We start from the raw sequence: 16,339 nt of genomic DNA, 5'->3' as shown, positions 1-16,339 counted from the left end.
TATACAGACATGGCATTCCCCCCCCAAACATATACAGACATGGCATCCCCCCCCCCCCAGACATATACAGACATGGCATCCCCCCCCCCCCAGACATATACAGACATGGCATCCCCCCCCCCCCAGACATATACAGACATGGCATCCCCCCCCCCCCCAGACATATACAGACATGGCATCCCCCCCCCCCCAGACATATACAGACATGGCATCCCCCCCCCCCCCCCAGACATATACAGACATGGCATCCCCCCCCCCAGACATATACAGACATGGCATCCCCCCCCCCCAGACATATACAGACATGGCATCCCCCCCCCCCCCCCAGACATATACAGACATGGCATTCCCCCCCCCCCCCAGACATATACAGACATGGCATCCCCCCCCAAACATATACAGACATGGCATCCCCCCCCCCCCCCCAGACATATACAGACATGGCATTCCCCCCCCCCCCAGACATATACAGACATGGCATCCCCCCCCCCAGACATATACAGACATGGCATCCGTCATCATCGCCGTCTTTTGTATATCTTTTGTGTGATTGTATATATGCCTGTGTATATTTTGTGTGCATGTATATTATATGTATGTCATTGTGCTAAGGTCGGATATGCACTGGTAACCTGTGGCCCCTCTCGTGCATTCTGGGAGGACTGTCATTCTATGACCTATTGGATGAGGGAGTGGGCCGATCCTGGCTGAAGGCTTCCTGGTGGGGAACGCCCTGCTGCCGCCATATCCGTCCCTAGGACAGGACCTAACCTTATCCAATGTGAAGAGACCAGAGAAGTCATGGAGCAGAGGGTCCGCTCCGTTGGTAGAGACTGTCAGAGACACAACCATCTCATCCCCTTCATGCTGTGTTAGAGACGCCATCCTCCTGGTACTGACTATAGAGTGGTGAAGTAAAGATGGTGGACCTCGTGAGGAGATTGTGTCACTATTCTCATCCTGTGTTATAGACGCCATCCTCCCGGTACTGGCATATAGAGACATAGCGTCCCCCCCAGACTAAGATAAGTTGGTGGACCCCAGAGCCGTGTCCACCCTGATTGCTTCAATTCCTCCAATCTCATCCCAGATCCGGCGCTACTGGCCAGACTTCGTAATGAGGTTGTCCATCCATTCTGATCCTGTGTTAGGGTCACCATCCTCCCGGTACTGGCCATGGACTGATGAAGTGTAGATGGTAGACCGGGTAATGAGGTTGTCCATCCATTCTGATCCTGTGTTAGGGACACCATCCTCCCGGTACTGGCCAAGGACTGATGAAGTGTAGATGGTAGACCGGGTGATGAGGTTGTCTAACCATTCTGATCCTGTGTTAGGGTCACCATCCTCCCAGTACTGGCCATGGACTGGTGAAGTGCAGACAAAAGACTTCGTAATGAGGTTGACCATCCATTCTGATCCTGTGTTAGGGACACCATCCTCCCAGTACTGGCCATGGTCTGATGAAGTGTAGATGGTAGGATCAGAATGGATGGACAACCTCATCACCCGGTCTACCATCTACACTTCATCAGTCCTTGGCCAGTACTGGGAGGATGGTGTCCCTAACACAGGATCAGAATGGATGGACAACCTCATCACCCGGTCTACCATCTACACTTCATCAGTCCTTGGCCAGTACCGGGAGGATGGTGTCCCTAACACAGGATCAGAATGGATGGACAACCTCATCACCCGGTCTGTGTTAGGGACACCATCCTCCCGGTACTGGCATATAGAGACATAGCGTCCCCCCCAGACTAAGATAAGTTGGTGGACCCCAGAGCCGTGTCCACCCTGATTGCTTAAATTCCTCCAATCTCATCCCAGATCCGGCGCTACTGGCCAGACTTCGTAATGAGGTTGTCCATCCATTCTGATCCTGTGTTAGGGACACCATCCTCCCGGTACTGGCCATGGACTGATGAAGTGTAGATGGTAGACCGGGTAATGAGGTTGTCCATCCATTCTGATCCTGTGTTAGGGACACCATCCTCCCGGTACTGGCCATGGACTGGTGAAGTGCAGACAAAAGACTTCGTAATGAGGTTGTCCATCCCTTCTGATCCTGTGTTAGGGACACCATCCTCCCGGTACTGGCCATGGACTGATGAAGTGTAGATGGTAGACCGGGTAATGAGGTTGTCTAATCGTTCTGATCCTGTGTTAGGGTCACCATCCTCCCAGTACTGGCCATGGTCTGATGAAGTGTAGATGGTAGGATCAGAATGGATGGACAACCTCATCACCCGGTCTACCATCTACACTTCATCAGTCCTTGGCCAGTACCGGGAGGATGGTGTCCCTAACACAGGATCAGAATGGATGGACAACCTCATCACCCGGTCTGTGTTAGGGACACCATGCTCCCGGTACTGGCCAAGGACTGATGAAGTGTAGGTGGTAGACCGGGTGATGAGGTTGTCTAATCGTTCTGATCCAGCGCCAGAGATGCAGCCCTCAAGGTACTGGCTCATGTCTCAGTCAGAAGATGTACGGAAGAGACCATGATGGTAATCCCAGTATATTGCACAATGGCAATTACATGGCGGAGACCCTTACTGAAGTCCCCACAGTGCGCTCGGCTTTTATCGATGATGACATGGTGCTCACACAGCAGTGGTGATGTCTGCAGGTCCATCCATAGGGGCAGCTAAGCCCACAGCAAACAATCCACCCCAGATAGCAAATCCTGAGGGGTGCTTGTGCAGAAGGCATGGAGGGGGAGATTGTGGGGGCTTTGGACATTGGGTACTTACCTCGGCTGATCTGGGATCCTGTAATAATCTGTAATTCTCTCTTCCATCACAGAGACCAGGAGGCAGCGAGCCCCGGGAAGTTCGCCATCTGCAAGTACGACTTTGTGGCCAGGAATGCGAATGAGCTCTCGGTTCTGAAAGACGACGTCATGGAGGTAAGGATCCCTACAGAAGGAGTGACCATGGGGGGCAGGGGCCTTCCTTCTCCCCTGTACACAGGGCACTTGCTGTATTTGGTCAGTAAAAGGTGGAAATCTTTCCATTTTATTTTCTGTCTGTTGCTTTTGCTCCTGGTTTTGGTAAAAATACCGACCTTAATGCTGTGTGTGAACTGCACCCAAGAGTGGTCATGGAGTTACATGGCAGAGGAGCCTGTAATACCGTCACATAGAGGAGACTGTCAGTCAGCAGACAGGCCTTATATCCCTCCATAGAATGGATTCCCTGCTCTCTTTCCAGCTGTCTCTCTCTACTTTCAGGTCATTGACGATAGAAAACAATGGTGGAAGGTCAGAAATTCCAGCGGCTCGTCTGGATTTGTGCCAAACAATATCCTGAGTGTAATGAAACCTGAGGAGCCATCACAGGGGCGATCAGAGCCGCTATATAGCCAGACCATTCAGGTGCGTGCATCGGGGCATTGCTGTACTTGCTGTATTTCCGAAAATTTTTACTTAAATGAGCTCCTGGGCGGGGGGGGGGGGTGTATAGTATATTACTGCGCTCCTGGGCGGGGGGGGGGTGTATAGTATATTACTGCGCTCCTGGGCGGGGGGGGGGGGGTGTATAGTATATTACTGCGCTCCGGGGCGGGGGGGGGGGTGTGTGTATAGTATATTACTGCGCTCCTGGGCGGGGGGGGGGGGGGTATAGTATATTTCTGCACTCCTGGCCGGGGGGGGGGGGGGGTGTATAGTATATTACTGCACTCCTGGCCGGGGGGGGTGGGTGTATAGTATATTACTGCACTCCTGGCCGGGGGGGGGGGGGGGGGGGGGTGTATAGTATATTACTGCGCTCCTGGGCGGGGGGGGGGGGTGTGTATAGTATATGACTGCACTCCTGGCCGGGGGGGGGGGTGTGTATAGTATATTACTGCGCTCCTGGCCAGGGGGGGGGGTGTGTATAGTATATTACTGCGCTCCTGGGCGGGGGGGGGGTGTATAGTATATTACTGCGCTCCTGGGCGGGGGGGGGTGTATAGTATATTACTGCACTCCTGGGCGGGGGGGGGGGTGTATAGTATATTACTGCGCTCCTGGCCGGGGGGGGGGGGTATAGTATATTACTGCGCCCCTGGGCGGGGGGGGTATAGTATATTACTGCGCCCCTGGGCGGGGGGGGGGTATAGTATATTACTGCGCTCCTGGGCGGGGGGGGGGGGGGTGTATAGTATGTTACTGCACTCCTGGCCGGGGGGTGGGGGGTGGGTGGGGGGTGTATAGTATATGACTGCACTCCTGGCCGGGGGGGGGGGGTGTATAGTATATTACTGCACTCCTGGCTGGGGGGGGTGGGGGTGTATAGTATATTACTGCAAACCTGGGCGGGGGGGGGGGGGGGGTGTATAGTATATTACTGCGCTTCTGGGTGGGGGGGGTGTATAGTATATTACTGCGCGCTCGTGGCCGGGGGGGGGGGGGGTGTATAGTATATTACTGCACTCCTGGCCGGGGGGGGGGGTGTATAGTATATTACTGCACACCTGCCCGGGGGGGGGGGGGGTAGTATAGTATATTACTGCGCTCCTGGCCAGGGGGGTGTATAGTATATTACTGCGCTACTGGGCGGGTGGGGGGGGGTGTATAGTATATTACTGCGCTCCTGGGCGGGGGGGGGTGGTGTATAGTATATTACTGCACTCCTGGCCGGGGGGGGGGTGTATAGTATATTACTGCACACCTGCCCGGGGGGGGGGTGTATAGTATATTACTGCACTCCTGGCCGGGGGGGGGGTGTATAGTATATTACTGCACACCTGCCCGGGGGTGGGGGGGGGTGTATAGTATATTACTGCGCTCCTGGCCAGGGGGGTGTATAGTATATTACTGCGCTCCTGGGTGGGGGGGGGGGGTATATAGTATATTACTGCGCTCCTGGGTGGGGGGGGGGGGTATATAGTATATTACTGCGCTACTGGGCGGGGTGGGGGGGTGTATAGTATATTACTGCGCTCCTGGGCGGGGGGGGGGGTGTATAGTATATTACTGCGCTCCTGGGCGGGGGGGGGGTGTATAGTATATTACTGCGCTCCTGGGCGGGGGGGGGGGTGTATAGTATATTACTGCGCTCCTGGGCGGGGGGGGGGGGGGTGTATAGTATATTACTGCGCTCCTGGCCGGGGGGGGTGTATAGTATATTACTGCGCTCCTGGGCGGGGGGGGGGGGGGGGTGTGTATAGTATATTACTGCGCTCCTGGGCGGCGGGGGGGGGGTGTATAGTATATTACTGCGCTCCTGGGCGGGGGGGGGGCAGGGTGTTATAGTATATTACTGCGCTCCTGGCCGGGGGGGGTGTATAGTATATTACTGCGCTCCTGGGCGGAGGGGGGGGTGTATAGTATATTACTGCGCTCCTGGGCGGGGGGGGGGGGTGTATAGTATATTACTGCGCTCCTGGGCGGGGGGGGGGGTGTATAGTATATTACTGCACTCCTGGGTGGGGGGGGGGGTAGTATATTACTGCGCTCCTGGCCAGGGGGGGGGGGTGTGTATAGTATATTACTGCGCTCCGGGGCGGGGGGGGGGTGTATGGTATATTACTGCGCTCCTGGCCAGGGGGGGGGGTGTGTATAGTATATTACTGCGCTCCTGGCCAGGGGGGGGGGGTGTATAGTATATTACTGCGCTCCTGGGCGGGGGGGGGGGTGTAGTATATTACTGCGCTCCTGGGCGGGGGGGGGGGGGGGTGTATAGTATATTACTGCGCTCCTGGCCAGGGGGGGGGGTGTGTATAGTATATTACTGCGCTCCTGGGCGGGGGGGGGGTGTAGTATATTACTGCGCTCCTGGCCAGGGGGGGGGGGGTGTGTATAGTATATTACTGCGCTCCTGGGCGGGGGGGGGTGTATAGTATATTACTGCGCTCCTGGGCGGGGGGGGGGGGTGTGTGTAGTATATTACTGCGCTCCTGGGCGGGGGGGGGGGGTGTATAGTATATTACTGCGCTCCTGGGCAGCTCCGGTATGAGGATAGACATAGGACGCCGATCCCCCCGGACGTTGTGTGACTTTCCTGTCCGTGCTGTGATGATCATGTGTCTGCTGCTTCTCTTGGGTCTCACCCCGGAGTGACACTGCAATCTTTACTGTGTATTTTACCTCTGCTGACCTTTGACTTATCCTGGTCATAGCTTTTGATGCCAAAGAAGGAATTTGAGATCTTCAAGGTAGGGCTGGTGTATACGTGTGGATTGCTGGGCCCCGGGCCCCTACTGTGCATGCTCCTTAGTGAATAGGATTTTCTTCTGCTTTGTTGGCGTGATCCCTTTTAGCTGTCATAAATAGTCATTATTCCACAGACCACCGCAGACCTCCCCTCAGGAAAGGGAGTGTGAGGCTAACACAAAGGAGGGGTCACACCACAGAGATGGGGGCCCCCTCCTGGTTGGTCCCATTCTTTGTGCTACTGGAAGTAGACTGACAAACTCCTCGCTTCAGGCAAGACTCATGGAAAGCAAGCAGAACTAAACCCCACAAAATCTATATTGAGACATTGATATAAGAAGCCCATCCTTCAGCATCAGGTAACAGGAGAGGATAGCCTCTTATAGTGATTGTATACTGAGCCCACAGAGATACAGCCATAGTATCAGTATAAGAGGCCCATCCTTCAGCATCAGGTAACAGGAGAGGATAGCCTCCCCCAGTGATTGTATACTGAGCCCACAGAGATACAGCCATAGTATCAGTATAAGAGGCCCATCCTTCAGCATCAGGTAACAGGAGAGGATAGCCTCCCCCAGTGATTGTATACTGAGCCCACAGAGATACAGCCATAGTATCCGTATAAGAGGCCCATCCTTCAGCATCAGGTAACAGGAGAGGATAGCCTCCCCCAGTGATTGTATTCTGAGCCCACAGAGATACAGCCATAGTATCAGTATAAGAGGCCCATCCTTCAGCATCAGGTAACAGGAGAGGATAGCCTCCCCCAGTGATTGTATACTGAGCCCACAGAGATACAGCCATAGTATCAGTATAAGAGGCCCATCCTTCAGCATCAGGTAACAGGAGAGGATAGCCTCTTATAGTGATTGTATACTGAGCCCACAGAGATACAGCCATAGTATCAGTATAAGAGGCCCATCCTTCAGCATCAGGTAACAGGAGAGGATAGCCTCTTATAGTGATTGTATACTGAGCCCACAGAGATACAGCCATAGTATCAGTATAAGAGGCCCATCCTTCAGCATCAGGTAACAGGAGAGGATAGCCTCTTATAGTGATTGTATACTGAGCCCACAGAGATACAGCCATAGTATCAGTATAAGAGGCCCATCCTTCAGCATCAGGTAACAGGAGAGGATAGCCTCTTATAGTGATTGTATACTGAGCCCACAGAGATACAACAATAGTATCAGTATAAGAGGCCCATCCTTCAGCATCAGGTAACAGGAGAGGATAGCCTCTTATAGTGATTGTATACTGAGCCCACAGAGATACAGCCATAGTATCAGTATAAGAGGCCCATCCTTCAGCATCAGGTAACAGGAGAGGATAGCCTCTTATAGTGATTGTATACTGAGCCCACAGAGATACAGCCATAGTATCCGTATAAGAGGCCCATCCTTCAGCATCAGGTAACAGGAGAGGATAGCCTCTTATAGTGATTGTATACTGAGCCCACAGAGATACAGCCATAGTATCCGTATAAGAGGCCCATCCTTCAGCATCAGGTAACAGGAGAGGATAGCCTCTTATAGTGATTGTATACTGAGCCCACAGAGATACAACAATAGTATCAGTATAAGAGGCCCATCCTTCAGCATCAGGTAACAGGAGAGGATAGCCTCCCCCAGTGATTGTATACTGAGCCCACAGAGATACAGCCATAGTATCCGTATAAGAGGCCCATCCTTCAGCATCAGGTAACAGGAGAGGATAGCCTCTTATAGTGATTGTATACTGAGCCCACAGAGATACAGCCATAGTATCCGTATAAGAGGCCCATCCTTCAGCATCAGGTAACAGGAGAGGATAGCCTCTTATAGTGATTGTATACTGAGCCCACAGAGATACAACAATAGTATCAGTATAAGAGGCCCATCCTTCAGCATCAGGTAACAGGAGAGGATAGCCTCCCCCAGTGATTGTATACTGAGCCCACAGAGATACAGCCATGACATCATAGACACTATAAGAATGGTGCAGGATGTCCGTCATCCCCCTCCTCAGTGTGAGAGTCTGGAGCAGAGCGTCTCCTCCATCCTTGTTCCTTTGGGGGTCTGGAGGAGGATAGATCAGTCTCCCCCATCCTTGTTCCTTTGGGGGTCTGGAGGAGGATGGATCAGTCTCTCCCCCCCCCCCATCCTTGTTCCTTTGGGGGTCTGGAGGAGGATAGATCAGTCTCCCCCATCCTTGTTCCTTTGGGGGTCTGGAGGAGGATGGATCAGTCTCCCCCCCCCCCCCCCCCATCCTTGTTCCTTTGGGGGTCTGGAGGAGGATGGATCAGTCTTCCCCCCCCCCCCCCCATCCTTGTTCCTTTGGGGGTCTGGAGGAGGATAGATCAGTCTCCCCCATCCTTGTTCCTTTGGGGGTCTGGAGGAGGATGGATCAGTCTCCCCCCCCCCCCCCCCATCCTTGTTCCTTTGGGGGTCTGGAGGAGGATAGATCAGTCTCCCCCATCCTTGTTCCTTTGGGGGTCTGGAGGAGGATAGATCAGTCTCCCCCATCCTTGTTCCTTTGGGGGTCTGGAGGAGGATGGATCAGTCTCCCCCATCCTTGTTCCTTTGGGGGTCTGGAGCAGAGCGTCTCCCCCCATCCTTGTTCCTTTGGGGGTCTGGAGGAGGATGGATCAGTCTCCCCCATCCTTGTTCCTTTGGGGGTCTGGAGGAAGTCTCCCATCCTCCTCCAGACCCCCAAAGGACCAAGGATGGGGGGAGACTGACCCATCCTCCTCCAGACCCCCAAAGGAACAAGGATGGGGGGAGACTGATCCATCCTCCTCCAGACCCCCAAAGGAACAAGGATGGGGGAGACTGATCCATCCTCCTCCAGACCCCCAAAGGAACAAGGATGGGGGAGACTGATCCATCCTCCTCCAGACCCCCAAAGGAACAAGGATGGGGATCAGTCTCCCCCATCCTTGTTCCTTTGGGGGTCTGGAGGAGGATGGATCAGTCTCCCCCCCCCCCCCCCCCCCCATCCTTGTTCCTTTGGGGGTCTGGAGGAGGATGGATCAGTCTCCCCCCCCCATCCTTGTTCCTTTGGGGGTCTGGAGGAGGATGGATCAGTCTCCCCCCCCCATCCTTGTTCCTTTGGGGGTCTGGAGGAGGATGGATCAGTCTCCCCCCCCATCCTTGTTCCTTTGGGGGTCTGGAGGAGGATGGATCAGTCTCCCCCCCCCCCCCCCCCATCCTTGTTCCTTTGGGGGTCTGGAGGAGGATGGATCAGTCTCTCCCATCCTTGTTCCTTTGGGGGTCTGGAGGAGGATGGATCAGTCTCCCCCCATCCTTGTTCCTTTGGGGGTCTGGAGGAGGATGGATCAGTCTCCCCCATCCTTGTTCCTTTGGGGGTCTGGAGGAGGATGGATCAGTCTCCCCCCCCCCCCCCCCCCCCCCCCCCCATCCTTGTTCCTTTGGGGGTCTGGAGGAGGATGGATCAGTCTCCCCCCCCCCCCATCCTTGTTCCTTTGGGGGTCTGGAGGAGGATGGATCAGTCTCCCCCCCCCCCCCCCCCCATCCTTGTTCCTTTGGGGGTCTGGAGGAGGATGGATCAGTCTCCCCCCCCCCCCCCATCCTTGTTCCTTTGGGGGTCTGGAGGAGGATAGATCAGTCTCCCCCCCCCCCCCATCCTTGTTCCTTTGGGGGTCTGGAGGAGGATGGATCAGTCTCCCCCCCCCCCCATCCTTGTTCCTTTGGGGGTCTGGAGGAGGATGGATCAGTCTCCCCCATCCTTGTTCCTTTGGGGGTCTGGAGGAGGATGGATCAGTCTCCCCCCATCCTTGTTCCTTTGGGGGTCTGGAGGAGGATGGATCAGTCTCCCCCATCCTTGTTCCTTTGGGGGTCTGGAGGAGGATGGATCAGTCTTCCCCCCCCCCCCCATCCTTGTTCCTTTGGGGGTCTGGAGGAGGATGGATCAGTCTTCCCCCCCCCCCCCCCCCATCCTTGTTCCTTTGGGGGTCTGGAGGAGGATGGATCAGTCTCCCCCATCCTTGTTCCTTTGGGGGTCTGGAGGAGGATGGATCAGTCTCCCCCCCCCATCCTTGTTTCTTTGGGGGTCTGGAGGAGGATGGATCAGTCTCCCCCCCCCCCCCCCCCCCATCCTTGTTCCTTTGGGGGTCTGGAGGAGGATGGATCAGTCTCCCCCCATCCTTGTTCCTTTGGGGGTCTGGAGGAGGATGGATCAGTCTCCCCCCATCCTTGTTCCTTTGGGGGTCTGGAGGAGGATGGATCAGTCTCCCCCATCCTTGTTCCTTTGGGGGTCTGGAGGAGGATGGATCAGTCTCCCCCCATCCTTGTTCCTTTGGGGGTCTGGAGGAGGATGGATCAGTCTCCCCCATCCTTGTTCCTTTGGGGGTCTGGAGGAGGATGGATCAGTCTCCCCCCATCCTTGTTCCTTTGGGGGTCTGGAGGAGGATGGATCAGTCTCCCTGTAGAGGTAACGTCCGGCTCTAGATGTTTGCTTCCCCCCCCCCCCCCCCCCCGGGTGCTGTGTGACTCTCATTGTACTGTGTATAACTGCGTATTCTCTCTCCTTACTGGCAGCAATTACTGGGAGAACTCTCGGAGGTAACAGCAGTCTCGTGTGTCTGTCTCTCCACCTATTATAACAGTCTCCTGTCTCTCACATCCAGCACCGGCTGACAAATCTCTACGGCCTTTTACACGGGACGATTATGGCGCAAACATTTGTTGCATCTTTTCAGCTGACCAAAAAATCAATGTTAGTTGTCCGTTCTCTAACCGAGTGCCTAAACGATTAATCTGTATGTGTGAAAGGACCATAAGCGAGGGCCACGTTCTAATCAATGGACATATAAGACAATGATTGACAGGAAGGCAGAGATTAAGGCGGGAATAAAGGATCCCACCTAAGCTGGCTGATCAGTTAGACAGAAACCTATATCTTATATTTAAAGGGATTGTCCAGTGAAAAAATTTTCTTTCAAATCAACTGGTGCCAGAAAGTTATACAGATTTGTAATTTACTTCTATAAAAAAATCTCAAGTCTTCCAGTACTTATGAGCTGCTGTACGTCATGCAGGAAATGTTTTATTTTCAGTCTGACACAGTGCTCTCTGCTGCCACCTCTGGCTCAGACAGGAACCCGTGTCTCGGTTTTCTATGAATCCCCATAGAAAACCTCTCCTGCTCTGGACAGTTCCAGTCTCGGCCAGAGATGTCAGCAGAGAGCACTGTGTCAGACTGAAAATAAAACAACATTTTCTGCATGACATACAGCAGCTCATAAGTATAGGAAGACTGGAGATTTTTTAATAGAAGTAAATTACAAATCTATATAACTTTTTTATATCAGTTGATTTGATTGCTGGTGGATATTGAAGAATTCAAATGATGGTTGTCCTTATTCCCATAATGGTTGGTATTATTCCTGTGATGGTTGGTATTGGTCAGGTCTGGTGTGGCGGTGTTATCCAGTCACAGTATGGCGGTATTGGTCAGGTCTGGTGTTGCGGTATTGGTCAGGTCTGGTGTGGCGGTGTTATCCAGTCACAGTATGGCAGTATTGGTCAGGTCTGGTATGGCAGTGTTATCCAGTCACAGTATGGCGGTATTGGTCAGGTCTGGTATTACAGTGTTATCCAGTCACAGTATGGTGGTGTTGGTCGGGTCTGGTGTGGCGGTGTTATCCAGTCACAGTGTGGTGGTATCAGGTCTGGTATGGCGGTGTTATCCAGTCACAGTATGGCGGTATTGGTCAGGTCTGGTATGGCGGTGTTATCCAGTCACAGTATGGCGGTATTGGTCAGGTCTGGTATAGCAGTGTTATCCAGTCAGTTTGACTGGATAACACCGCTATACCAGACCTGACCAATACCACCAAACTGACTGGATAACACTGCTATACCAGACCTGACCAATACCGCCATACTGTGACTGGATAACACCGCCATACCAGACCTGACCAATACCGCCATACTGTGACTGGATAACACCGCCATACCAGACCTGATACCACCACACTGTGACTGGATAACACCGTCACACCAAACCTGACCAATACCACCATACTGTTACTGGATAACACCGCCATACCAGACCTGACCAATACTGTTATACTGTGACTGGATAACACTGCCACACCAGACCTGACCAATACCGCCATACTGTGACTGGATAACACCGCCATACCAGACCCGATACCACCATACTGTGACTGGATAACACCGCTATAACCAGACCTGACCAATACCGCCATACTGTGACTGGATAACACCGCTATACCAGACCTGACCAATACCACCACAGTATGGCGGTATTGGTCAGGTCTGGTTATAGCGGTGTTATCCAGTCACAGTATGGTGGTATCGGGTCTGGTATGGCGGTGTTATCCAGTCACAGTATGGTGGTATTGGTCAGGTCTGGTATGGCGGTGTAATCCAGTCACAGTATGGCGGTATTGGTCAGGTCTGGTATGGCGGTGTTATCCAGTCACAGTATGGTGGTATTGGTCAGGTCTGGTATAGTGGTGTTATCCAGTCACAGTATGGCGGTATTGGTCAGGTCTGGTATGGCGGTGTTATCCAGTCACAGTATGGCGGTATTGGTCAGGTCTGGTATGGCGGTGTTATCCAGTCACAGTATGGGGGTATTGGTCAGGTCTGGTATGACAGTGTTATCCAGTCACAGTATGGCGGTATTGGTCAGGTCTGGTATGGCGGTGTTATCCAGTCACAGTATGGGGGTATTGGTCAGGTCTGGTATGGCGGTGTTATCCAGTCACAGTATGGTGGTAGCGGGTCGGTCGGACAATATGCAGATGCCTCTAATCATTGATTCAATGTCGAAATTTGTTTATGTTTAAGCCATTAAAAACCATGAAAAACAGGATTCAGACAATGTTTCTCCATGTAGAGAGATGCATGTGGCCAAAACCAGGCTCCATCTCTTCCCTAGTAGTCACGTGCTGTTACCAGGATTATTGGCTATATGCCTATTGGTTATGTGGTGACGTACAGTAAATGTGGGAACGCGGCCCAAGACTGATCAGATATCAATATGATAAGAAACTAGAAAACCATGATGCTAATTGGTAAGTGAAGATGGGTCTGCAGGTGTAGTGCCGGGGCAGCAGCAGCTATTAATACAGCCCTGTGTATATGTTCTGGTCAGGAGAAGTGATGTCCTCCGTAGACAATCAGGCTTGGAGAAGTGATGTCCTCTGTAAATGTTCTGGTCAGGAGAAGTGATGTCCTCAGTAGATGTTCTGGTCAGGAGAAGTGATGTCCTCAGTAGATGTTGTGGTTAGGAGAAGTGATGTCCTCAGTAGATGTTGTGGTCAGGAGAAGTGATGTCCTCAGTAGATGTTGTGGTCAGGAGAAGTGATGTCCTCAGTAGATGTTGTGGTCAGGAGAAGTGATATCCTCCGTAGATGCTGTGTTCTGGAGAAGTGATATCCTCTGTAGATGTTCTGGTCAGGAGAAGTGATGTCCTCAGTAGATGTTGTGGTCAGGAGAAGTGATGTCCTCAGTAGATGTTCTGGTCAGGAGAAGTGATGTCCTCAGTAGATGTTCTGGTCAGGAGAAGTGATGTCCTCCGTAGATGCTGTGTTCTGGAGCAGTGATATCCTCTGTAGATGCTGTGTTCTGGAGAAGTGATGTTCTTAGTTGTTCTGGTCAGGAGAAGTGATGTCCTCAGTAGATGTTGTGGTCAGGAGAAGTGATGTCCTCAGTAGATGTTCTGGTCAGGAGAAGTGATGTCCTTAGTTGTTCTGGTCAGGAGAAGTGATGTCCTCAGTAGATGTTCTGGTCAGGAGCAATGATGTCCTTAGATCTTCTGGTCAAGAGAAGTGATGTCCTCAGTAGATGTTCTGGTCAGGAGAAGTGATGTCCTCAGTAGATGTTCTGGTCAAGAGAAGTGATGTCCTCAGTAGATGTTCTGGTCAGGAGAAGTGATGTCCTCAGTAGATGTTCTGGTCAGGAGAAGTGATGTCCTCAGTAGATGTTCTGGTCAGGAGAAGTGATGTCCTCAGTAGATGTTCTGGTCAGGAGCAATGATGTCCTTAGATCTTCTGGTCAGGAGAAGTGATGTCCTCAGTAGATGTTCTGGTCAGGAGAAGTGATGTCCTCAGTAGATGTTCTGGTCAGGAGAAGTGATGTCCTCAGTAGATGTTCTGGTCAGGAGCAATGATGTCCTTAGATCTTCTGGTCAGGAGAAGTGATGTCCTCTGTAGATGTTGTGGTCAGGAGAAGTGATGACCTCAGTAGATGTTGTGGTCTGGAGAAGTGATGACCTCAGTAGATGTTCTGGTCAGGAGAAGTGATGTCCTCAGTAGATGTTCTGGTCAGGAGAAGTGATATCCTCTGTAGATGTTGTGGTCAGGAGAAGTGATGACCTCAGTAGATGTTGTGGTCTGGAGCTTGTTCAACACTATTGTGGAGACATTGTGGGAGTGTGCCTCCCCATTAGTTCCAGGATCAGCTCCCACCATATATCGGGACTCTCCACCCCTTCTTTCTCTTCTAACAAATAACTTTTGTTCTGAACTGTGTTTTGTATTTGTGCTGTTGACACTGATGAAAAGAAAGGAAAATCCTACAGTGGTTTCTGGAGGCCCTTCCAATGTGTGTGGTGTGAGCAGGACATGTAGTCATGTGAGGGTGGTGGTGGTCACACTGCTATAATGGGTCAGTCCCACATAAAGTGAGTGTCAGTATTAAAGGAGTGTAAACACAGCCTGATCCCTTAGGGGGGGGGGGGGGTTATATATCTAGATATATATAATGGTATAATATGTCTGTCTGTGTGTATATATAGGTATAATTCTGGATATTTATAGGTATAATGGTATAATATGTCTGGATATGTATAGGTTTAATTCTGGATATAAATGATGTATAATATGTCTGGATATATATATGATGTATAATATGGCTGGATATATATGATGTATAATATGTTATATATGATGTATAATATGGCTGGATATATATGATGTATAATATGGCTGGATATATATATATATATATATATGATGTATAATATGGCTGGATGTATAATATGGCTGGATATATATATGATGTATAATATGGCTGGATATATATGATGTATAATATGGCTGGATATATATATATGATGTATAATATGGCTGGATATATATATATATATGATGTATAATATGGCTGGATATATATATATATGATGTATAATATGGCTGGATATATATGATGTATAATATGGCTGGATATATATATGATGTATAATATGGCTGGATATATATATATATATGATGTATAATATGGCTGGATATATATATATATATATATATGATGTATAATATGGCTGGATATATATATATATATATATATGATGTATAATATGGCTGGATATATATATATATATGATGTATAATATGGCTGGATATATATATATATATGATGTATAATATGGCTGGATATATATATATATATGATGTATAATATGGCTGGATATATATATATGATGTATAATATGGCTGGATATATATATATGATGTATAATATGGCTGGATATATATATATATATGATGTATAATATGGCTGGATATATATATATATGATGTATAATATGGTTGGATATATATATGATGTATAATATGGCTGGATATATATATGATGTATAATATGGCTGGATATATATATATATATGATGTATAATATGGCTGGATATATATATATGATGTATAATATGGCTGGATATATATATATATATGATGTATAATATGGCTGGATATATATATATATATATATATATATATATATATATATATATATGATGTATAATATGGCTGGATATATATATATATATATATATATATATATATATGATGTATAATATGGCTGGATATATATATATATGATGTATAATATGGTTGGATATATATATATGATGTATAATATGGCTGGATATATATATGATGTATAATATGGCTGGATATATATATATATGATGTATAATATGGCTGGATATATATATATATGATGTATAATATGGCTGGATATATATATATGATGTATAATATGGCTGGATATATATATATGATGTATAATATGGCTGGATATATATATATATATATATATATGATGTATAATATGGCTGGATGTATAATATGGCTGGATATATATATGATGTATAATATGGCTGGATATATATATATATGATGTATAATATGGCTGGATATATATATATGATGTATAA

The 16,339-nt window shown here is 49.8% G+C and overlaps 1 protein-coding gene across 6 annotated transcripts in view; it reads left to right on the top strand.

Moving 5' to 3' along the window:
* The window catches only part of EPS8 (EGFR pathway substrate 8, signaling adaptor), a 55,276-nt gene that overhangs the window by 33,182 nt on the left and 5,755 nt on the right, over window positions 1-16,339 (top strand). For 5 of the 6 annotated variants that reach the window (XM_069963544.1, XM_069963550.1, XM_069963541.1 and 2 more), the window contains 2 exons: window positions 2,812-2,914; window positions 3,239-3,382. In XM_069963544.1, coding sequence (XP_069819645.1) covers window positions 2,812-2,914; window positions 3,239-3,382 — 247 coding nt within the window. The remainder of the gene's footprint in view (window positions 1-2,811; window positions 2,915-3,238; window positions 3,383-16,339) is intronic. The other variant, XM_069963555.1, reaches the window with a different exon arrangement.

The sequence above is a fragment of the Dendropsophus ebraccatus genome, chromosome 1 (genome assembly GCF_027789765.1).
Source record: "Dendropsophus ebraccatus isolate aDenEbr1 chromosome 1, aDenEbr1.pat, whole genome shotgun sequence".
NCBI classification, from domain to species: Eukaryota; Metazoa; Chordata; class Amphibia; order Anura; family Hylidae; genus Dendropsophus; species Dendropsophus ebraccatus.
Note: the sequence above shows the minus strand (reverse complement) of the source record. Positions and strands in the feature narration are given on the sequence as shown.